We start from the raw sequence: 25,531 nt of genomic DNA, 5'->3' as shown, positions 1-25,531 counted from the left end.
CAGCAACAAAAACACACACATTAATCTCACTCTAGGAGTGAGTGAGCTCTGTGCACGGCACCATCTGCTATTTGACATCCAGGGACAGCAACATCTGTCTGTGGACTTATAATAAAACATGACCTGTAGTGATTCAGTAGCAATGATCACTTAAGACCTAATAACAATTAAAAAAATCATTTATATGTTTATATGGCAGACGCATGATGTGTGCTTGACAGCTTGTTGCTTAGTGTGATTATTACTTCACAAAGGATCATGTAGTAACTGAGTCCTGCTTTAATTTCTGGTGAATAATATTTTGCCTGGCGTGACAAAGCTTTACCTGGGTTCTCCTTCCTCTTCTGTGACCTCATCATCCTCTTCCTCACTGCCACTGTATTCATACTCTGGGCCCTCTGAGAGAGTAAAAAGGAGAGAGAAGAGAAAGCGAGGAGGAGTGGATACAGTAAAAAGTTACTATGCAGCACCCAACATGGTGATATTTAAATACACGTACTCCTTTTCCCACATGGACACTGGTCCTGATACTTCACACTTTTTCAGAGTCAAACCCAAAATGATGCCGATGAAAAATAAGCTGAGACACAATCTCACCTTTAGGCAAACAGCTGATATCACAGAACATTTTGTCCTGTTTACAGAAGCGCACAGACGCACATCTGTATGAATATCTCCAGTTTAAGTCATCTGGCACATAATTTAATGGGTACTGAACCTCATGAAACTTTTTCTTCTCTTTGGTAATTGTAGGTGCTTAAATAAATTGCTGTAGTAATAATCTGCCCTTTTGTGCTGTGAGTGGTTACACCATTTCTCCTTTTTGCCTTGCAGCACCAATGCTCTCGTTCTCTTTTTCTACAGATTATTCTTTTTATTATTCCAGAACTGAAACTCCAAAATAAAACAGTTTCTTTTCTCTACTTCGAGCGAGTGCATTTCTTTCACTTTTGCTTCTTCTTTGTCTTTCCTTTCACTGACATTTCAAATAACTTGATGCACAAACAGCCACTGTATGACGTCAGTCACCAGGCCTTCATGCATCTGGCCCCAGATGCAGAGAAAGTGAAGACTCTCTGACGAGTCGCACCATCCACACGCTGCACTGCACGCTCTACTGTAAATTGACGCGTTAGAAATGCGATGCGCTCACGGGTGGTGTCTTGGGTGAACGATTCTGATGTGTCAGCACCGCGGTGGGAATTCTCATCTGTGTTTCTGGCTTTGTGAGCAAGCCGCTATTTCATTAAAATTTCCTCCATGCCCTACCCTCTTCCCCCTTCATCGTCTGCTGCCAGTAGCAATTTTGTCATTATCAAAGCCACACAAAAGTCTAGTGTGGGCAAAGTTATTCAGCAAAAAATGAAAGAGGCTTCCTTTATGGAAGCCTAAAGGAGCAGAGTTTTATGCTGTAGTAGATTTCAGGACAGCAGTGCTTCCCCATCTAAAAGGTGTCTCTCGTTTCCACATACACCTTTTATCAAGGGACACACGGCAACACAATGCATGCAAGCATGTGTTAGCACAGGTAGGAAATGTTTAAAAATGCTACTATCCCAGTGTCATTTTTAACCAGGACCGCCTTCATGAACACTGCACTAAAATCAATCACTCTTCCAAGGGGGTACATGAAGATGGGTCCAGTCAGCTTCCTATAACAACATTTGGCCACCATATGGTGTGATAGGAGCTTGGGGTGAGTTGAACATCAACTTGACACACCATATGTTGCCATTAAGAAGCCAAAAAGGCAACGCAACACAGGTGGATTTGTTCGAAGCAGAAAAGAAGACTTTCGTTAACAAACAGGGCAAAAGCATATTTTATATGGTGGTGATGTCATGCTTGAAGGGCTGAAAGACTGAAAGCTGAAAGACACGGGAAGGACTGGAGGGGACGGCCTAGTTTTTCCTGACTGAAAAGTGGGACTTTAATCATTTCTTTTTGGAGTGACTCATCTTCCAAAACACAGACATCTTTGTCCAAACTACACTCTTGGGTATGATGAATGACACATCCGTTTTTGCATCACATCCGGACGCACTGATTTTCTTTTTTTTCCCCTTTCTTGCAGAACTTGCAAAGTTTTTTCTCTTCACAGTAACACTACCAACATTTCATTACTGTGGAGGGGCACAGGGGAACAGAAACACACACTAAATCACAAATATGGCCTTATACACACTGCATACACACAGCGCATACAGCAGAAAGCCTACCAGTCATTAGAGTGTTGTTATAAGCCAACAGAAGATTAGAACCAGATGGTGATTCGTTTCCTCCTTACTTCCCCTCAGCGTCTCTCTCTCTCACTTTTGCAAATGAAGAAAAATAAAGCTAATAGACATTATGAGGATTACTTACACTGTCTGAATACTGACATGAGAACAAAGCAAAGAGAGTCATAAATATCTCCGTCCTGACTGTTTTTCTCACTGTCTGACTGCACATTTTGGCATCAGTGATTCAGCACATGCAGCTCATCCAGAGTAAGCGGAGGATAAATTACGTTCACACTATACGTCTCACAGCTTGCTTCCTCGTGTTACACATTCCTAATTTGTTGTTCTTTTGTCTGTTTCTATGCCTTTTGTTCCCTTCGTCCTCGCTTCGTTCGTCCATCTTTGTGAGCGAGACATTGTTATAAAAGAATGCAGCAGAAAAAGGAAAGCAAAGGTCAGCCCGAGACTTCCCTTCGGCCTGACCTAACATTCTCCCGCTGCTGCGCTCTCCTCGTCTGCCTCGCCGGCGCTGTTAGCATCAGAATATGTTTTCATAAGCTTTGACAAAATGAATGAAGATACAACAAAGCAGAATATATGCAAAAGTACCAAATGGCAACCAAATGAATCATTTCCATAAACAGCAGGCAAGAAATGAGGCAAAATGCTGTGTTTGTCTGAGCAGCCTGAGCGAAACAGCTGCTGCTGCCGTGAGAGCAGCTGGTCCACTCTCAGCTCAAGTGTGCGGCGTTATCCACCACGGCTGGGCTCAAAGCCAGAAGATACCGTCAATTTTTAAAACATGGTGATAAATTCAACCTGACATTTTACTTTGAAAAACCCCTGACACTTAGACACACCTGAAAGGATTTTCAGATTCTAACAGCGTAGTGCAGATATGACAGCCTTTGTTTTACGTGGAATTAAACTGTGAACCCTGCAGAGAAGTGGTGTCAAACCCAAGGTCCAGGGGACACAAGTGGTCCAGCAAAGACTCTGATCTGGCTCGCTGGATGACTTTGGAAAATGTGAAGCAGCCTATGAGCAGAAAAATAGCCCTAGCTTCTGTCACTGTAAACCACCCTGTATACAGACAGCAGGAAAACAGCCAATAGCTTGTTTATGGTTTAAATTTACTGCCTTTATTTGCCCTGACCTTTCTCTCGCTTCTTCCTGGTTCGGTCCAGATGATCTTTAAGCATGATGCGAACTTGTCTCTCGTTAGCCAGGTCTTTGATGAAGGCGTGTCTCAGTAGGACATCTGTGGTGGGTCGATGTAGATGGTTCTTGATCAGGCAACTATCAACGAACGACAAGAAACGCTTCGACCTGCAGACAAAATACAGACAAATGTGAAAGCATTACAAGCAGGTTTAACAACAGACACACTAACGTAACAAAGTATCACTTAACCTCCTCCACATTTCTGTGAATACACTAAATTCTCTAAACCGAATCACTAATTTAAAGACTCATTTTTTAAAATCCACTTATTTTTTTGCTATATCATGTTGTTGATGATATATTTTTTGTATCACATTTGATACATTCGGCGCTTTTGGCAACTTTTTGTTAGCAACAATGTTAATTTTAGACAAAAAACAAACAAGACTTTAAGGTTTTTTAGGCAAGTATTGATTATGTTGAGGAGATGGAGGTCTCAGAAACTCATGTAGCAAATATGATAAAAATGCTTTTGTAGGGTTAAAACCAGCAACAAATTGTAGTTCCAACCATAAAACTCAACAAATCAGAAGAGAAGACAACATTAAATAAATATTCAATTCACTGAACTGCATAACACTCCACATAATTCTTAAATAAGTATTTCCACTCACCCACAGTATAAAAGCTAGAATCGCCTCTCCCAGCGCTACTCTACCGAGGAAAAGCAAATCCAAAATAACGAGTCCAACTTTTACGATGATATCTACCTACAGAAGCACTCTACAATCAGTGACATGCGCCGTGTGTAAAGTCATAGAAAACTGGGAAGGAAAATGTGGGGCTGCTTTATTTTTCTGCCTCAAGGGGGCCTGGAGTGAAATGGGAAAGCAGTTCACCCCAAATCATTGACGCTATTAAAAGCACCAATAGAAAGCGTTTTTCAGATGACATTAATACTGAATGAAAGACAGCATGACAGTTCCACCATGAGTTCAACAAGTGCCTATCAATTATCCACAGAAAATATGGAGAGAGAAAGGAAAGAGGCTGATAATCAAACCCTAAATAGGATTCAATCCAGAACACACACACACCAGTGGGTTTTTAATCTGGATGACTGGACTTCTTTAAAAAAACAAAACAAAAAAAAACCAAGAAAAAAACTTTATCTTGATATATCTAGACATGCCCATTACTTTCAACCTTTTCTTCTCAAGACGAGAGTGCTGGAAGATCTTTTATCAGATGCATGAAACCCACAACAAAGACCCCTCAGAGGCCCTGTTTTTAGAAGAGAAATCCCAAACACTGCTGATTGCATCCTGCTGCGTGTGTGTGTGTGTGTGTGTGTGTGTGTGTGTGTGTGTGTGTGTGTGTGTGTGTGTGTGTTTAGGGCTTACCATTTCTTTGACTTAAGTTTTGGTGGAGGGTTTCGAGGAATCAGAAACAGCGCTCTCATTGGATGCATGTCACACAGAGCTATGGAGGGCACAGGCCGAGAGCAGCAGAGTCACAGATGTGGAAAAAATAAAAATAAAAATAAATGAACAAATGAGAAGGGAAATACATACGATGTAGTGTAAAACACTTCAGCATATCAGTTAGTCATGTGCATGTGTGTAGATGCGTTTTTAACTTACGGGGGGCTCCTTCTGCCATCTCTAGGGCCGTGATGCCTAAAGACCAGAGGTCACTCTAAAAACAAGACAGGCGGGTTAAAGGTTATATTGTAGCTAATAACCTTGGATACCATTTTAAAATGACTGTATGTAATTAGTAAAAGCGGTGTAGTGCATCGAGGTCTGGGAATCACAGAAACAGTCTCCAGAGTTCACAGATCGTGGGTGTGAGATCTGATTAATATAAAATTTCTTCAAAAACAGTCTCAGGTTGTTTCTGCGAAATACGATAAAATGAATCAGTCACTCAGTAAACTCGAACTTTATCGTGAAGATTTTGGATGAGGTTTGCATCATAAAAAAAAGAACACAGCAAAAAGATTTTGGACTGTGTTTGAAAGATGTTGTCACTCTGGTGAATTTCTTATATTTATGGAAGCTGTCTGTTGAATATATGTTTACGCAGACTTATTTCTGAGTGCTGCTATGAGACCGGGGCTGTTTCTCAGCCCACATCTGACAGGCAGGAGAAGCGAGCGCTACACGACTTTACGTCACAGAAGTTGGCGTCGCTGGAATTAAATCATGGTCGACGCGATTTGCAAGCCATCTCACAGACAATGAACTTCTTGCGTGTGGTGATATGTGTTGAACTGGCTCAATATTGCGAATCGACACGTGTTGGTTAGTGACAGACATTACAGATGAAAACACAAGATAAAGTCTGACTAAGAATGATTTTTTCTGTGTTTCAGAACAATAATTAAAAGTGTCAGGCTGTCAGGACCAAACACAGCCATGGCAGACTAACATGGTTCAACAGTGTCAGCTGGAAAACATGAGGAAGGCAGCGAAGTAGCAATAACATCCAGAACCACGTGTTCCTCAGCAGCCAGTCAAACTGAAGGCGACGACTGGACTTTTTATCCCCTCAACGATGTTGAAGAAGAAACTGATCCTGGCTGTCAACACAACGTTGTTTCAGCTAAAAGGACTAAAGCAAACCTGTGACCTCCAAGTGAGTTTTGCCTTACACAGCAACAAACAGCTTAAAGTGCTTTACTGACACCCTCACGTAAAAGGTAATAGAGTTGATGAAACATAAACTCACATCTAAAACTTCTAAACAAGAAGAAAAAATAATATTGCGCACTTTCAAAAATAACTAAAACAGACAACACACAGGAAACGTCTGCAGACTTGCTCTTCGTCACGCTGGTCAAATTTGTCAACTCAGGAGGGTTTTCATGGCTGCAGTGTCTACATAACAGGAAGCTTTGTGTTTATTTTGTATTACCTATTTTGAACTTCCTCAATCATAAATGGATAAATCCAAAAACATTTTAGTAACTAAGACTGAAACTAATAAAAACTAGAGTGAAACACTGCAATGAGTTCTGGAAACCAAGTGAAACTAAACTGAGCTCGAAGCAAAAGCAATAATAAGAGCAGATGTTTGAATCTTGGTTGTGTGTCTCACATGCGTGTGGCACAACAGATATGACTTGTGGTTGGTGACCCACACTCAGCATAATGCCTCAGCATTACAGTACAAAGCAACCACAGTTACACAAATGCTGCTTTCCCTGCATCTGGATTTCATGAGCTGTGAGATGACTGAAACTGTAAAAGTGTAAAGTAGTTCATCTTTATCAGTCATTTCCATGTATGTGTGGTTGAATAACTTCAATATTAAAATATAGCCACTTCCACTTTGTCCACAGCATAGTCTGCACCATGTTAGATAACAAATAAACCACCTTAAGCAGCTGGGAACTGCCTTAATTCTCACTTAAAAAACAAAAATGAAACAAGGCTGTGTCTTTGAAATTAGGTACCCTGTAGTCATATGTAGCCTCAGGGTTCTCATCACAGGCAATGACCTCCGGGGCCATCCAATAAGGAGTACCGATGAAGGTGTTCCTCCGACCGATCGTCTTATCGAGCTGGGCTGACACGCCAAAGTCAACTGCAAAAAAAATAAAATTAAAAAAAATAAAGGTTTCATGTGTGAAAAACAGCCACAACTGTTGCTACTTTCAGAAGCGTCTTTGTGGTCGTGAGATTTATGTGTTTGAATATGACTGTGTGATTGTTCTGTTGTTCTCCCAGGGGTTACGTCTGCTTGAGGAACCACAGCGCATGTGTCAGTGTGTCATACCCAGTTTGACTTCGGCATTCTCTGTGAGCAAAACATTTTGTCCCTTAATGTCTCGGTGAATCACATGGTGGGAGTGAAGATGGGAAAGGCCCTGGAAGACAAATATGAATACATATAAACACTCCCGTGCACACACGGTCAGATGACCGCCGCTATAAATACGAAGGGGCAAACGCTGCCCTCGGAGAGCATTTAGATCACGTGTCTGAAGGATTACTGAACGGAGAGCAGGATTTAGCTTTTAGCTTCAAGTCCATCAGTAGACATCCTTACTTTAGGCAGTTACTGAGTGGCCGAGTAACTCAAGCACAGTTTTAGTGTGTGTATTTGCATTCTCACTTCTTCAAAGTGGGTTAAATAAACAGGAAGTAAGTCTTATTTCAGACAATGACTTCACCATGGTTTCTGTGTGTATTTGTGCGTGCGTGTGTTGTGATGTTAAAACAATGGGGAGACAGCATGGCTGACAGCAGTGGAGAAAACTCTGGCGACAGTCCAGAGCCCTTTGTCTCTCAAGTTTTTTTACAACTACAAAAACAACAAAATAAAAAAAAATGAGCTCCGTTTCATTTTTGTTGCAGATAACGGCAACATCAAGGACACCGGGGGCTGATATAAGCTGATATGTTACTGTGTATGTCTCTGAGCCACAAACACCAGCACAGAAAGCGAAGCAAACATCCCGGAGCCTTTCTCAGGACCTCGTGATCTCTCATAATGATAACCATAACATTTTACAGAGATGTGCTTTAAACTGGCCTTTTAAGTATATAACTAAAAGAAGAAATCCCCCCGAGTCACAGTGGGAAACATACGAGAGAATAAATCCCTGAACATGAGGAAGTATCAGTGTCAGTTTGGCTGCTCTTTGATGTTTTGGCAAAGAATCACTAAAAGCAGCCATCGTGTTTCTTTACAACACCAGACACTGAACCACGCTTACATCCACAAACAAGTTACTACCTGCGTTTTTTTTAACCAACACTAAAACAGCACCGCAGGCAGAGAGAGGTCCCTGCTGAGTGTTTGTTTGTGTTATTAGATCACACAGAGTTAGCTGACGATGGAGGGTTTGACACAAACAGCATCGTTGCATTACCCAGAAAGCTCACATCTTCTATACTTATTTAAAATGGTCACTTATAAAGGTAAAAAAAAACTGTGTGCTTGATCTTACCCTGAGCACCTCCCGGCAGATGTAAGCAATCCAGTCTTCTTTCAAACAGTTTCCTTTGGTTTTCTTCACCAAGTCTGTCATAGAGCCAGCGCCACAGTACTCCATCACTAACTATATGGGAAATAAATAGCAGAAACATGTGGTGTTTGACACAGGTAACCCAAAAGAACAGCAGTTGTTTAATAAAAACTAAGATAATCCACAGTTTGTGCTGAAGAACAAACAAATGTGACGAGTTAACAAACCCAGAGTTGGTGGTCCTGTCCAGCAGGGCCTTTCTTAATGAAGGCACCGTAATAAGTAGCAATGTTTCTATGGTGGGAATAACTTTTTAACATGTTGATCTCCAGCTTTATCTCCTCTTCTTCCTCCTAAACACAAGAACAAAAACATAAGGAATCAAACAAGTGACAAAAATATTACTGCCATGTGTTAACTGGAATTTCATTATTAGTCATGGTCATCTGACCGTTCACAGGTGATTGAAAATGGCGCTGCCTGGTGTTTGTCTGAAGAGCAGGTGTTACGGCGCTGTGATGCTTCTGTGTTGGGTTCAAAAAGGTTTCAAGGCTTTTATAAAAGTGGCCCTTCTGCCTTGGACATGTGACCTGTTTATTTAAAGTTTTAAAGTGTCGCTCCAAATGTAAAATCACAAACACATCCAGGTAAATAGCCTCTTGAATCTGTTTTATAACCCTTAGATGATCTCTCACCCAGCTACTGGACCTTAACTCAACTACTCCCATCCCACAACAAAACCACTGGGGTTGGTCGACTTTACGTGACAGAGGACAAAAAGAAAGCAGAGGAAACTGTGTGCGGCACTTTTTGTTTTCCTAGTATAAATCCTGGAAATGACTTGTGACTTCTCCAATTCACTGGACTCCTAAATCTACTCGGGATCTGGAAACGAGAGCAGAAGAAAAGAGGAGAGCTGGAGAAGCTGGCTGTGGTTGTTAATCAGGAAAGTGGAAACAACAGAGAGCTTCTCACAGTCGCTGCCCTCCCTTAAATCTTCACAGGAGGGGAGAAAAATGACAAGGCAGAGTTTGAACTTTCACTTCCGTTTGAAACACACAGGCTTCTGCCTACGACGAGGTTGTGTGTGTGTGTGTGTGTGTGTGTGTGTCTGCAAGAAGGCAGATAATAGCCAAGCATTTCCTGCTGTCACATCCACACAAAGAAACTACGACGTTTAGATGTCAGAACAATCTGTAATATAATTTATTCAGGCACTCTATAATTTGTATTTGACTTCTTTTTCTGGGGGAGGCTCTAACGAGTTCTTGACACGTCATCTAGTTGTCTGATTATTCTCTCCATTAATCACGTAATTATCTGCTACATAAAATGTAAGAAACAGAGAAAAATGACAAAGTCTGTGCTAAACTCTCCAGTTTGGCTGCATTACTGAACAAGAAACCAAAACCCAAAGATATTCCCTCTTGATAAGATTTTATCAAGACAGAAGACTGAGCGTGTTGGATTTTGTGATCTTTTAACATTTTATTTTACTTCACACCGATATAAATCCAAAGCCATGCAAGCCTGTCTGTGGAGCAGTACCTTGCTAAATGCTAAGATTGGAACTCACTCATTCTAACAGCAAACATAAGCTGTTTACAAAAAAAGCTCTAGCTGCTCGCTAGGCTTCACCTCTTGACTGCATTTGTTATATTGGTGCCCTTTTGAAGCATTTTCACAGCTCTGGTTAGTGAAATTCTGATCATTAGTCTGGTACTTTGCCTCCCCAAGTAGGTAACTGTGTGTTATACCCACACAGTTTAGAAATGCAGCTGGCTAACCTACACTCCTATTGTTACCTGACACCTTAAGATCAAGATGGCCACGAAGTTAAAGAGCAAACTCCAAAGCGAGGAATCTAGAAGCCAGTGGTTGACATCATAAACCATAAAAACAGTGTGTGGAGGTTATTACAGAGCCATACGTTCACACAACGCGTACTGCTATGGGTACTTAGGACTAGGATGTAGGCCGAGAGCAGGGTCTCTGGAGAGAAATACACCACCACAAACTGTCTCGTCTTTTCTTTCAATCCTGCATATTACATGTCTACCGGACATCATGCTATAATAGTACAAGGGATTGTTTTTCTTTAGAGGGCACAACCATAGCGGTTAAAGTAAATATCGAACACATGGATTGGATGGGTTGTTGCCAACATCTGGTGATAATCTGGAACTATATTTGTCACGTGTTCAATGCTTATTTTATCAGCTGTATATTCAGCGATTCCTAGTACCGAGAAAACTCAACTGTATGTGTAATAAGTTGCAAGAAACTCTTGCACTACAGTATGTGTAAATTTAATCCAGGAGCTGAAGAAAAACAGGTCATCTCGATGCAAAACCCTCAAACAGGAGTCACGTATTAAAGGCTGTCATGTATGATTTATGTTAACAGGATGATTATCACGGTGGTGTTGAATTTAATTACACTAACGTTCCACTTTGGTCGTTACGCATCTTATGATGTTCTGTCAGTTATATACTGTGTAACGCAGTCTGCCATCCATCGCTTCAGCCTGCTCTCAATGGCTCATTAGCAGAATTACCCTCATTTCTCCATCAAACTGTCGTCAGGTAGTTCATGCGATGGCACAAATAGTGTTTGGTGTTTATGGTGTTGCTCAGGCTGTTTGAACATGAAAGGATGCATTTGAGAAGTTGACATTCCAGGTAAAGAACAGGTGGAGCATAAAAAGGATGTCGAAATAAAATAGAGATAAATAAGGATTATTTTTGAGCAGGAGACAGCGTTGCCTCAAACACGACACATGATGACACAGGTACACTCTGAGAGTAGTGAGGTAATGAACCCTTACCTCTGTGACCTCCATGACTTTGATAGCTGCCAGCTGACCTGTCTTGACATGACGGCCCTGTTGGAAAACACACACAATGAGATACGATCACTGTAGAGATTCTGTTAAATATTCTGCACCAGTTCAAATTTCTTAAATCACAAGTGCAGCTGTGCATCTTGGAAAGACAGGCAGCAACTGGATCGTAATATAAAAGATTAGCCTCTAAATGTTTGACGAGGACTACAACAACTGTCCCACGCTGGAGTCTGTAAACAGATGAACGCTCACAAAGTGTTCCCGCTCTCCCTGTAACTCTTCTGAGTCAATACTTGGACTGTGATGTAATTCTCAATATTCATGGACTCGGGCAAGTCCACCTAATTTCATTTTCTCTTGAAAGACGCAGACAGAAAGAACAGGACATGACACGAGAGAGAGAGCGCGAGAGACTAAGTCAGGATGGAGGAGCAGAGCTGTAAAGTGCAGTCAGGTGAAAAAGGGAAAATTGAAAACCATGTCATGACTCAGAAAGCTGACAAGATACTAGAGTAGCTACTCTATAAGCCTTTAAGCTGTGATGTATGACAGTTCTGTGGGAGTGTATAGTGTATGTGTCTGAAACAGACCACCAGACATGACAAACTCGCCATTATTCAATCAGTCAGCAGTCAGGATTCATACAGAGAGACAAAGTCAGACAAACACAGACACTGAAATGAGGGGCAAGTTTAAAAGTAACAAATATCTGCCTATTCATCTGTTTCCCCCTCAGCAGCCAATTCTTAGAAACGCTCGCGGCCATTTCCAAAGAAATATTGTTGATATGAACAATTGGTCCCGTAGCTATACAGGGAGTGCAGAATTATTAGGCAAATGAGTATTTTGTCCACATCATCCTCTTCATGCATGTTGTCTTACTCCAAGCTGTATAGGCTCGAAAGCCTACTACCAATTAAGCATATTAGGTGATGTGCATCTCTGTAATGAGAAGGGGTGTGGTCTAATGACATCAACACCCTATATCAGGTGTGCATAATTATTAGGCAACGTCCTTTCCTTTGGCAAAATGGGTCAAAAGAAGGACTTGACAGGCTCAGAAAAGTCAAAAATAGTGAGATATCTTGCAGAGGGATGCAGCAGTCTCAAAATTGCAAAGCTTCTGAAGCGTGATCATCGAACAATCAAGCGTTTCATTCAAAATAGTCAACAGGGTCGCAAGAAGCGTGTGGAAAAACCAAGGCGCAAAATAACTGCCCATGAACTGAGAAAAGTCAAGCGTGCAGCTGCCAAGATGCCACTTGCCACCAGTTTGGCCATATTTCAGAGCTGCAACATCACTGGAGTGCCCAAGAGCACAAGGTGTGCAATACTCAGAGACATGGCCAAGGTAAGAAAGGCTGAAAGACGACCACCACTGAACAAGACACACAAGCTGAAACGCCAAGACTGGGCCAAGAAATATCTTAAGACTGGTTTTTCTAAGGTTTTATGGACTGATGAAATGAGAGTGAGTCTTGATGGGCCAGATGGATGGGCCCGTGGCTGGATTGGTAAAGGGCAGAGAGCTCCAGTCCGACTCAGACGCCAGCAAGGTGGAGGTGGAGTACTGGTTTGGGCTGGTATCATCAAAGATGAGCTTGTGGGGCCTTTTCGGGTTGAGGATGGAGTCAAGCTCAACTCCCAGTCCTACTGCCAGTTTCTGGAAGACACCTTCTTCAAGCAGTGGTACAGGAAGAAGTCTGCATCCTTCAAGAAAAACATGATTTTCATGCAGGACAATGCTCCATCACACGCGTCCAAGTACTCCACAGCGTGGCTGGCAAGAAAGGGTATAAAAGAAGAAAAACTAATGACATGGCCTCCTTGTTCACCTGATCTGAACCCCATTGAGAACCTGTGGTCCATCATCAAATGTGAGATTTACAAGGAGGGAAAACAGTACACCTCTCTGAACAGTGTCTGGGAGGCTGTGGTTGCTGCTGCACGCAATGTTGATGGTGAACAGATCAAAACACTGACAGAATCCATGGATGGCAGGCTTTTGAGTGTCCTTGCAAAGAAAGGTGGCTATATTGGTCGCTGATTTGTTTTTGTTTTGTTTTTGAATGTCAGAAATGTATATTTGTGAATGTGGAGATGTTATATTGGTGTCACTGGTAAAAATAAATAATTGAAATGGGTAAATATTTGTTTTTTGTTAAGTTGCCTAATAATTATGCACAGTAATAGTCACCTGCACACACAGATATCCCCCTAAAATAGCTAAAACTAAAAACAAACTAAAAACTACTTCCAAAAACATTCAGCTTTGATATTAATGAGTTTTTTGGGTTCATTGAGAACATGGTTGTTGTTCAATAATAAAATTATTCCTCAAAAATACAACTTGCCTAATAATTCTGCACTCCCTGTACAGCTTGGACTTGGAGGACAGCAGGGTGTCAAAACATGTGTGTCTACATCGACCATTTCCACATCTGAGGAGTTTTCAGGAGTTTGCAACAAGCTTGACGGCATAAACACGTCTGTCATAATCCAGCTGAATGGTGGGTGGCATATTTTGTAGCTCCGTGTCCTGTTATAGTTAGCCTGTTCCTCTTTATGAATAGAAGACAAGTCATTCAACTGCAGTGGCATGAATGGAAAGTCACCAAGTTAAACTGAACTAAAGATTTACAAATGTGCAGTTTTTATGTGAAAGAGTGTTTTTTTTTGTTTTTTTTTTTTTACAACGAGCACCGAGGTTACTTTTACTGGCTAACAAAACCAGCATCCATCCTTTTGCGTCAACATGTTTTTTGATTATGTCTCAAGAAAACAGAATTCAATCATGGTACGAGGCGGGAGTTCTTGGCTGATCGTGGGAAATAACAAATGGGAAGTTTGGAGAATATTTATTATCACAGCAAATAGACTGTACTGTTCAAGAACAGAAAGATGGTGAGAAACAACTAACAATGTGCTGGCAAACCTGCTGTAGGCTTCAGGGATACTCAGCACAGACAATTTATTTTAGAAATAGATCCATGAAGATGTGACATCTTTAAAGAAAGTGTTGTCAAGAGAAAGAAGAGGAGCTGCCTGGTTAGTTAGAAATATACTGCAGTAGAATATTATCCAATGAGCTCAAGTTATTCATGTAAACATCATTCAACAAAACATCAAAGTAAACATCTGTCATGTAGCTCTGGTCTGATATTGATGGCACTTCAAACTCTTAAAAAGAAGAAACAAATCAAAAGATATTAAAAATAAAATAATCTTCCCTGAAAAGTGAACAGTGCCCAGAGAGTGAGCTGCAGCTGGAGCCTGAATCCTTGAAAAGTTTTATTTATCACGCCATGTGTTCTTTGATATAAAGCATGTCAGTGTTTTGGTCACTACAGTGAAACTAAACATCTTGACCAGTAGCATGCAGACTTGGTTCACAGTCGGTTGAAGTGTTCCTCGGCCAGTCCAAACCCTTTTCAGCTGGAATTCTTCACACACATTTCACTGAGCATGAGCTGTGATGTGAAGCCGTCTCTTCATCCTGGCCTTGATTGTGTCCTAAAGTAGAGGACAGTGTCTCCATAATTGCAAAGAATTGTGGCATGGAGTCATCCACTAGCCTGGCTATAATAAATAAGGAAATGGCCTTCCTGTCCCATCACACTTGATGGTGTCTGCTTGCTGCCACCACAGCAAACCAGTGTGAAATGTTCTCCACTCAGCTGATCTAGTTACTCATTAAAAATACGCCGCACTGACGCGCATGCACACACTAACAGGGGTCTGGTCTCTCCATCAGAATTAATTGGAGAAAAATGTTGCTCTTATTTTGCATCCTGAAGTCCATGAATCTCTCTCACACACTCACACACACACACACACACACACACACACACACACACACACACACACACACACACACACACTCTCTAAGGGAAGACTACAAATATCGTTTCAGTGAAAAGGTTACTATAATATATTCATGCATATGCTAATCAGATACAAGCGAGACATTTATAACACAGACAGCACGGAGACAAACGAGAGAAACAGTCTCACTGCATCTCTCTTTCTGTCCTGCTCTTGCTTCAGTGTCAGTCTCGCCACCCGCTGTATCTGTCCCCTTCAAGATCAATATGTTGGTTACATACGTGGATATGTGAAAGATTAATTCTCCTGAAGAAACTGAGTGTGGAAACTGTGCCACTTAAAGCCTATACGGTTGTAACCTTAGTCAGTATAAAAGATGGATGTAGCTTCCAGTTCACATAAAAGTGAAGCCGTTGCTGAAGTGCCTTTAACCTGCATTCTTTCACATGGCCAGCAGGGGGCGACTCCCGTGGTTAGCTTCAGGTGTCTCAGCTTCCTTGCTCTGAAACTTCAGCAGCTACTTTTCTAATTGTTATATCGGCTGAGCCATGAAAGGAGGTGTGACGAGGCAATTGGGGAAAAAAAATGCTCAAGGCTCCATAACAGGACTTCACTAACAAAGGGGTGACATCATGGTGGTTACGTCTATCTGCTATACGGTCTGTGGCAGTAACTGCATGTGTTTGTGTTCATATAGCTTTGTGAGAACAGATTGGGGACTGTGCAATATGACCAAAATCTCATATCCATATAAGACATTTCTGTAAATTCTGTGACTTTCGGGCAACTTGACTTTACCATTTACCATTTATGTTTTCAGCTGGGCGTGGTGCACCTGGAGTCGAGTGTTTTGACGGATGCATGAAACTATGTATTTTTAGACAGGAGGTGTAGCCCCGCCATTTTCTTTGTGAGTATTTATTACACGGCGTGCTGCGGGGGAGAGCCTGTTCTAACGTTTGAGTCTACGGTTTATTTTGAGCACTTGACGGCTGTTTTTGCTTCTCATCTGTAAACTCTCTCCACACGCTTTCAGGTGATTCTTGCGTCGGTGGTAGAGGTTTGTCAGGTTTGAGTCTGTGGTGGAGACCTGTTTCCTGCATAATTTGCATAGTACAGTTTTCTGGCCAGTATCAGACTTTTCAGAACCAAACCATGTCCATGCTGGTCCTCGATTTGTTTGGAGCTACCTGGTTCTGCCTCATCTTCACTGGCCATGCTGGGACTTATCTGTGCCTGCATCCATGTGCTGACCATCCAAACGATGAAAAAAAAAAATATTGCTGCAAACTGTTTATTTTGCGACACCACAAAACAAACAATATCATCCGATATGAAACGACAGATGTTTTAATTTCATCATCCGATACATGTCCTCATATCGCACAGCCCTAATGAGGACATTTTTCACTTCACCTTCAGTTTTGAAGACTTTGGGTCACGGTTGAAGTTAGGATGGGAGTAATATCTATTGACAGATATCTCCACATGAATATGCAGAATAGATTTTCGATACTGGCTCTGTGGGGTCTTTTGTTTGGAGTCTTTTGTGACGACACTGCAGTGCAGACCAGTCGTGTTTGAGGCGACTTTGACTTTTAGCAGTTGAAAACTCTGGGCGGAGAGAATAAGAACAAACTTGCTGAAAAGGTTTCTAGAAACCATCAGTTATCATCTGAAGTTCATTTAGCTTTTAGTTTGTTTGTTAACATGTCTCAGCATTAATAGTTAGTCTGTAATCAGTAACCACCGCTCAGAACCACAAGGAACCAGAACACTTGGCCTGCGATTTTCACTTGTCTGGAGCACTGCTGGCACACACTGATCATTTTCCACACCGATAGTCCAAGTCTTTTTCCCCTCATATGAGTCAATTTTAAGTTGCCACAGTTAAGTAACACTATTATTAACATGAACCTCCAGTGATAATATTACATGAATGGTTATTTCTTATTCAGTGATGTTGATAAGGTGCATGATAAAAAGTGTACACCCAAACAAAAGATTCACTTTATTTCAGCTTAGCTGTGCTTGCACATGTGGAGGCTGCATTACTAAAGTTCACCACATGAAATTCAGAGAGGCAGTTTCAATCCCGGGACACGTGAGCGTTCACTGAGAAATGAGAAACAGCAGCAGCAGAGAACAATTACTAAAACGATTAAATATGACAGCTCAGATCTGAAGGCTTTGGTTGGCCTACGAGTGAAAATGGTTTTGGTATCTCATACGAGGAAATCAGTCCCACATCCACTGGGCTTTAGCTGGGGTGGGACCTTCAGATGCATTTCACATGTTTGATCACAATGGGATGTGGGGAGTTTTTGACCAAAGTCAAAAAGTCAATCAAATGTCACAGTTTCAATAATGAGCTGTGTTGGTGGGAATGTTTGTGGTAGGAGCTGGGCTATGTCTATTACCAGGCCAGGTAATATCCTGTGAAGTGATGAGGGCTGAATTAGCATAATTATCTTTATTTTGCACATTAAAGCTTTTTTAAAACTTTTTTTCTACTTTTCCATTCACATGTAACCTTCATTAGCTGGAACTACAGTTTCAAAGCTGCAGTGTTTTCATTACATGGGTGTAAACTCCACAAAGGTAAACTCACCACACCGTCATCAGAGGAGAACTGGGAAAAATCAAGCAGCTCCTTTTTTGCTTTCTATGCATGTTACATGTACAAGCAGTCAGATGAATAGCAGCTTGGCCAATCTGTGGGCTCTCACCACATACTCTCTTATTTTATTACCACAAAAGAAATAAAAGGAATGCACAATAAAAACAAAGAGCTAATGAAAAAGAATCCTAATAATTTTTTACAGTCTGGGAAAACAGCCCTAACTGACAGCAATAGTCATTACACACTCAGAGCCTGCATCACAAACTTAGGAGGTGGGTGAAAGGTAATGACCAGGCAAGCCAAATGCATTATGGGAATTCTAAGATTGAGAAACTGTGAGGTTGGCTTCATACTGTCTGACTCTATCAGAGTGTCAAATACTGATTTCTCTGGTTTTTAAACAAGCTCTACTATTGTACCGAGTTCAGCGCTGAATCACTCGAGTACTTTTAATTATAGTTCTGGCATTTAGAAAGTAAAGTAAGGAGGCCAGATACTTTTATGAATGTTCTAACAATTGGACTCACAGCTCTGGGACACATGGGTAATCAGCACAAACTGCAGCTCTAACCCTCATGGGGGGCCGCTTTCCTCTTCTCTCTCTTTAATAGGTCTCTCTCCCTCTTCCTTCCTCCCCTCCACTCTGTCTCTCTGGCTTTCACCTCTGCCTTCCTTCCGTTGCCCTCACTCACTTTCCTCTCCATTTTTACCCTTTGTCTCGCTCTCTCTCTCTGCTTCACTGTTAACAAACACAGTATTTCTAATACTACCCATTCTGCTCCAGCTCACACCTTCCCCCACAAACACTTACCTAAGAAACTAAAACTTTAACTTTGAAAGCTATTACTCATTTCAGTTACATCTAATAAAGAAGCATTAGGTGACTACATTTTTAATGTAAGGAAGCTCTTAGTTGTGTGGCAGCAGAAAGTGTTGAGCTGGGGGAAGGAGTCAGTCTGTGCTGTCAACGCAGACTGACAGTTGATCAGTCTGTGAATGTCCAAGTCCACATTTGGACATGATTTTGGTCAGCAGATCTCCTCATGAGCAACACAGGAATGATGATATGTGAATAACAGAAAGGGAAGCAATGCAACTGAAACTTGAAAGAGGAAGTGCAAGTGATTCAGTCAGAGTGGTACTACAGCCAGCTGTTGTATGGTTTCAACACCGAGTCAAAGTTTGCACAGATGCTCGAGTGAAACTTTCTTTGACCCATCACAAATGTAATTCACATTCATTTACGGATCAATTTACATTGATATTCTTGATTTTTGTTATTCATGTGATTACCACAACTCAGCCACACAGGTCAGTGACACACAAATAGTTAAAAAAAAAAAATTCCAACTGCTGTAAATTAGTCACACTAATTATCATAGTGGCATCATTGTAAATTATAAAGCTACAATATTGTGCTTAAGATACTGCAGTCACTTTAGTCAGTGTTACTAAGGAAAATTGTGTTGCGTCAGCAGTGCTCAGAGGTCTGTGCTTTAGTAGAGTTTGGCTTTTTCACAGTGTGACACACACACATACCCACACACACACAGATGACTCTATAGCAGTGGCTCGCAGAAGGGAAGTTCCTTTTGCAAACAGGGAAACGCCCTGTGCGTGTGTGTGTGTGTGAATGATGTGTATATGGTGAATAAGACAAGCACGCACCATGCACTACGAATGTCCAACACAGCATTTTAATATATTTATGTGCATGTGTCACCCATTTCTTCTGTCGAGCACCTCCTTGCTTCTAAGCAATAAAACATCTGCAGTCTCTTTACATTTTCTTTCGTTTTTTTATATTTTAAGACGGGGCAAATTATCAAAGATGTACAGTAAAATGTTTAAATCTGTATCTGCATTTATACTGTGGGAACTTGGGTCGCTGCAAGGTATTGTTCTTTGATGTGCCAAAAACTGTCAGGGTGCACTGTGCAGCACGGTGTCAGATTTAATTATATGGAATAACCACTCTTACTATTATTTGTATCGTGCAAATGGGTTTCATCTTTTAATTTTCAAACATCTCGAAATCTACACTTATAAGTGAACACACTGGACTTTTTATATTGGTGTACTGGTTTATTGAATCTGTTATCACTAAGTTCTCTAATTGTCACGTCCTTAGATGAGGTTGAACACAAAAGCACTAAAGCTTCTTTGATTCCCTGAGTAGTTCCTGGCGTCTGTTTCTGGGATAATTTTGAAGAAAAGCCCTGATTGTCTCCAGGCCTCTCTGCTCTCCATGCCGTCTAATTGTGTCTGTCTTTGCATGTCAGAAAATCCCATCTGCTGACCAGGAGGCTCTTCCACTCAATTAAGATGAAAATGAGGATAATTTGGGCACACTTTGCTCCGGTGTCTGTTCCAGTGGACACTGGGGTTTGATTGACACGGGATCAGATGTCTAACTGACAATTGCTGGATCAAAAATCAAATGTGTACATGAGTCATGGGAAAATTTCATAATCACTACAATCAATTCCTGATGCACATCAACTCTGAGGCCTCAATTTAGAGCAGAACTGATTGGGAACATAACCTAAGTTGGAATACAAACATTTTCACCAAGCAGAGGATCACTGTGACTGACAGCAACAGCAACCTGCACATAAAAAAAAAACAAAAAACAAAACACCATCCTGGTGGATCCTGTTCCACCTTCATCTTCTGCCTCTCCCTTTTGGCAGTACTTATTGTAGGATTCTTCACATCCTATCACAGCTAACATGCCCTCATTTAGTTTTCCTTCTATACAGATCAACTGCTTCACTAGTTACATTTGTTCCAACACTGATTGCATTTCTGTCTCCAAAAACATTTCCTTTCAGGTAGACAGGAATGGTCTCTCAGATCACGTGAATACACGTAAATCAGTGAGTGTAAGTATGAGATTTCTTGACTTGAATCCACATGAGGATTGAGGAGGTATATTCACACTGGGTGAGGTGATGCAATATGCCTCCTGCATGCTCAGGTAGCACCTCGAATGGGGAATCTGCAGTTGCAAGCAGGCACCATCTCCTGCTGTGTGCTACGTGTAACAAAGGGCAACTTCAGGCAATGCTTGCACCAGATTCTCCTGCTGTATTGCAATAGCAGTTTCACTGTGGGTAACGGTAATTGCTGTATGATTATTGTACTCACAGATTTTCTTCCTATTAAATAGAAGAGACCTTCAGCACAACCATGTGCAGCTCATACGGCATTGTGTGATTGTTAGTTTTATACCTCTAATACTACCTTAAATGATCTGAATTAAAATTACCGGTATAATGGTGGCATTTTAATCCGTGGTGCTCACCTTTAGGTAATCAAAGTTTCTTATTCATCCAACAATACTACACACCTATCATTCAATGCAGAGGCATGAAGAAATAAACAAAGGAAGAGCCCAGATGCAATGTCAGCACTCACATCAATCCACAAGTGTTTTTGTACGGGGTGAGGAGAGCGTGTGTGCAGTGCCAGTTATTGTTCTCCAGGCCATGCTGCATTCATGGTTTCCCAGGTTGAGGCTCACTCTCATTATAAGACCGTGTACATGGGAAACCAGATTTGCTCAGCCTCATTAAGGTCTGATTGATTGCCTGTTAGAGCTACACACCATCATTATTACTTTACCTATAGCGAGGCTTTTAAACCACAGCAGAGTGCTGGCAGACTGCGGCTCCATTATTTGTACTGATGCAGGCAGAAAAATGCCCCAAATAACATTTCTTTAAGAAAGTTAAAAACACATAGAGGGCCAGCCAATTAACTTTTTAAACTATTCTACACAAGTAATTTTTCAAGCAGGGTCAAGCATCATTAGAGAATACAGTACACAGAAAGAAAAAGGTATCAGACATGGTACCGCCTTCAGTCATTAGAATCACTGCTGTGATTCAGCTCACAGTTTATCAGTTTTTGTTTTTCTTCCCTTGTTAATGCTCTACTAAATGTTACTCACATTTGTTAATGCTTTAGCCCTGAAAAAAAAAAATCTTTACCAAGCATGAAATTTGTGATTTTCCTCCCCGGTTTGAAAGAACCCTGTAAGGCCTGACTGTCCTGTGCATCGCTTGCAACATATCCTCTTTCAGGAAATCAAATGGCACACACACCCTACTTTCTGTGTCACCTAATCCCACGAAGACATGGACAACTCTGAGAACGCATCATTGGCTATGTGCATCCTTCAGCCCTTAACTTTTAACCTCTTCCTTAAATAAACCTGTTACTTTAAAACTTTTGGGAGAACCTAAAGCCTGCTTCTTCCAAAACAGTTACACTTGTTGTACATGTATCCTGCCCTTCATGTACAACATTGTTCCTTTTCCATAATTCACAGTGGAATAAAAAAAAAAAAAAATGTTGTTTCAAACATCTGTCCACACAGTCTCTCGTCCCATATCCACACACCAACCCAGTGGTTCTGGATCACACCTGCTAGTTCTTGGCGAGCTCTGTGTAGTAGTCTCCGCCTGCTACAGGTTTTCTAGCTCACAGTGGATCTTTAAAACTGGCAACTGCAGTTATTATTCTAGAGCAAGTAAGTGGAGCTGGAGTTCATCTTACCACTCTGGAGAAGCATCAGAATGATGCTGAGAACAGCCTCCACAATAATCTGTCAGCTAAGCTCACTGGTGAGGAAACAAGACATAGGACTGAAGTTGGAGCGAGCTGACTGGTGTTATTCTCCTAGATTGATGACAACAAAACAATAAAAATCTACCCAGCTCCTACCACACAAGGTCTAAGTAGTGGAAACACTGCTTATGTCTAATCTGAAATCATGCAAACATTTCTGTTTGTTATAGGGCAGGTAGATAGGCATTCATGACTTGACCCCTCCTAAACGGCCTCAACCACAATAATTTTTCACCCAGGAAGCTCTCAGTTGCTCAAAGATGAAACTAACCCACAAAGGTGTAGCAAACAGTGCAGCTGGTAAAGCATCAGCTTTAGTGGTTTAGCAAACTCGTGTGAAAATAGGGCACAACCAGCTGCAGGAGCCTAAATAACACTAAACACCTTCTACAACCACAAACCACTCACTCACACATATATAAACAGATACTGCGATAAGGAAGTGAGCCCCACCCAGGGCCTTTAAAAGATGCTCTAGTTGCACGTGTGTGTGTGTGTGTGTGTGTGTGTGTGTGTGTGTGTGTGTGTGTGTGTGCGCTAAAGGATATTTCAGTAAACAAAAGTATCTTTTTTCCCTCCTAATTAACTGGAAGTAGCTGTTGCAACTTTTACCAGAAATGACGTTTTACAACCGTAACACCATGAGTCTGCATATGCCAACAGCTGCTACATGTTTAGCTTCGCATTAGCTTGTAAGGTAAAGACGACAACAGGAAGCTACTATTGCTGCCATTTAAACAATGTTTAGATTTAAAGCACTACATATGATACTTTCATGTGTCTGTTGATGTTACAATGTGCAGCAACGCATCACGGCAGTACTCACCTTGTACACCTGACCGTAGGTCCCATTGCCAACTACTTCAACTAGCTCAAAGATCCCAGCTGGATCCTAAAAAAATACAAATAAATAAATTGTTATTAAAAATAACAGCAACATGCTGAGAAATCCAAGCATGTTTGTTCTCGAGTGAAGCAACATAGTGTATAGGAAATGCGACATTGCAGCAAAGTCAAATGCAACAGGCTAGTGCCAAGAAAAACTATGACAAACAGTTTCATTGCTCAGAGCTGAGGGTACAACTCAAAGTTATGCTTGGATGGGGACTGAAGAAGTGGGACTGCAAATGTAGATGAGAGTTTGAGCTGAAGATGAGACTGCACCAATTTGTATCAGAACAAAATCAGTTTGGCTGTTAGTGGAGGATGGTGCGTTAATTTTACAGTTTGATGAAAGCTGTAAAACACTTAAGTTACATTTCTTTGTTTCCCTACGCAAAAATGAGGAATAAATACAGAACAAAAACAGAACAGTGACACTGGCTAAATACGGCTTATGTTTAGGTCACGGCCTGAGTGGCTACAGAAACATCATCACACCTAATGTCATATCAAATATTTGTAGTCACACAGGCAAACGACTAAGCAGCATGAGGCCACAATAAAGTAGCAACTAAACATTACAGTTGGGAAAAAACACGCTGTGCGCTACTTGGACTGCATCTTAAACATTAAACAAACTCTGTTTATTTCAGTGGTCACTTGTTGCATTGTTGCACACTAACTTTTCGGTAAGTCTACACCGGGAGAAACCTTGTGTAAACAGTGCAGCTTGTAAAGTTGACACCAAACAGGACACAGAGCAGACAGGAGGCACCGTGGCACACGACACGCTATATTTACACGCCAAGTTAAAGCACACTGAGTTTGTGTAACAGTGAAGAATAGTAGCGAGTACCGACCGTTAGACGAGGCACAAAAACCAATCACTGTTTGATTACTCAGCTGCAGCTTGAAAGCACCGTTAAATTTTCAAGCAACACCCACCACATCCCACACTGTTTAACATTACCTTTTATATGTATATACAGAAAAAAGAAGCAAGGTTTCTTTACTTACTCTCAAAGCAGCGAGGTCTATGCTGTCCAAACTTCGCGTGGTGTTTTCTCTCGACATTGCTGTCAGAAACTTTGTCAGTATGTTGATATGTGTAAACAAGACATGGACGGTCAGAGTTTGTCTCCCAACGCTACGCACTAACGGGCTTTTCTCTAGTCGGGTCCATTCTGAAGTTTAGCTTCACCAAGCTAGTCGCCGAAAACACGCAACATCCGGCTGCACCTTTCAGAATAAGTGTCTTTCTTATTCTGTCTTTCCAGACTGCGATTTTTCTTTGTGTAAAGTCTTTATTGTTACTTTTTGAGACAGATAAAACATATCATAGATATGTTATGAATATATCTTATTTACAATATACTAAATTTATAGCAATTTATATTTCAGTATATGGCATAAATCTTACTCTGACAACCATGACGTTTTTGTGGTTATACACTGTCGCAATGTTGCCAGCACCATTTAGTTTTTCTACCGAGGAGGGTTTTTTTTGTTTTTTTTTTGTTTTAATCTAAAGAACGGCAGAGTAAAAAAGTCACTCAACAAGACCTTGTCTGTGAGAAGGAACTTTTGCTTACACTCACAGTTTTTAAATAAATACATACATACCTACTCTATACTACTCTACTCTTTACTCTAAGGGACACGGTGAGTTTGCTGCATATTATTATTCATTTTGCTATACAGATTAGGATGTAATGCATTAGTAGGTTAACTCACACTTGAACCTTGAAAGTTTGATACAACTAGCAGTAGCTCTGTTGCTAGTAGCAACAGACCATTTCCATAGCATGTACTTTAAGATGTAATTATGAGAGTAGCACATTTGTAAGTAATAATTCTAATTAATACCAAGTAATTTGATTTCTTAATGCTGCTACAGAAATGGGAAAACTGGTAAGGAATGTGTCTTTAAAGTATATGCAGCAGGTTTTCCATGGATGAGGGTGGTGATCCTTATACACCTGAATGGCTGATTTACCACACAGTGTCATGACTAAAGACTCAACCTGTGATTAACAAATGCCGTTATAATAAAGCCTAAATTAACATGTAGTGTAATGTAATGTATCCACATTTCTATGTCAAGACCTACTGTCCAATTTAAGGTTCTAGTGAAAAAACCTAGGTTCATAATTGGTATAGGTAAAATAGGATTAAATAATATATCATAAAATATTCTTTTTAGTTCATTGCTATTCATACATAAGTGTATGAAATGCAAAAATCAAATTTGGGCTTTTGATTCAATTTCCCTTTAATAATACTAATGACAAACTAAAAAAAAAGAAAGGTAAATATGTGATGGGTGCATTTGCCTTAAAAGAAAATGATGAAAACAA

The 25,531-nt window shown here is 40.9% G+C and overlaps 1 protein-coding gene across 4 annotated transcripts in view; it reads right to left on the bottom strand.

Moving 5' to 3' along the window:
* Nucleotides 1-24,439, bottom strand: part of LOC147337548 (mitogen-activated protein kinase kinase kinase kinase 4-like) — a 57,335-nt gene extending 32,896 nt beyond the window's left edge. For 2 of the 4 annotated variants that reach the window (XM_086305937.1, XM_086305957.1), the window contains exons 1-11: nt 24,192-24,438; nt 23,119-23,184; nt 11,192-11,248; nt 8,592-8,717; nt 8,347-8,457; nt 7,170-7,260; nt 6,847-6,977; nt 5,030-5,084; nt 4,790-4,868; nt 3,379-3,551; nt 326-398 (exon numbers count right to left, since the gene is read on the bottom strand). In XM_086305937.1, coding sequence (XP_086162063.1) covers nt 326-398; nt 3,379-3,551; nt 4,790-4,868; nt 5,030-5,084; nt 6,847-6,977; nt 7,170-7,260; nt 8,347-8,457; nt 8,592-8,717; nt 11,192-11,248; nt 23,119-23,184; nt 24,192-24,248 — 1,019 coding nt within the window. In that variant the 5' untranslated portion in view covers nt 24,249-24,438. Of the gene's footprint in view, nt 1-325; nt 399-3,378; nt 3,552-4,789; nt 4,869-5,029; nt 5,085-6,846; nt 6,978-7,169; nt 7,261-8,346; nt 8,458-8,591; nt 8,718-11,191; nt 11,249-23,118; nt 23,185-24,191 lie in introns of all 4 variants that reach the window. The other 2 variants (XM_086305947.1, XM_086305967.1) reach the window with 2 other exon arrangements.
* Nucleotides 24,440-25,531: the final 1,092 nt, after the last annotated feature.

The sequence above is a fragment of the Aulonocara sp. 'chitande type north' Nkhata Bay genome, linkage group LG2 (assembly GCF_057382095.1).
Source record: "Aulonocara sp. 'chitande type north' Nkhata Bay isolate Kocher_YH1m ecotype deep benthic linkage group LG2, A_spYH_male_GT1.1, whole genome shotgun sequence".
Lineage (NCBI taxonomy): Eukaryota > Metazoa > Chordata > Actinopteri > Cichliformes > Cichlidae > Aulonocara > Aulonocara sp. 'chitande type north' Nkhata Bay.
This window is presented reverse-complemented; position numbering and strand designations above follow the sequence as displayed.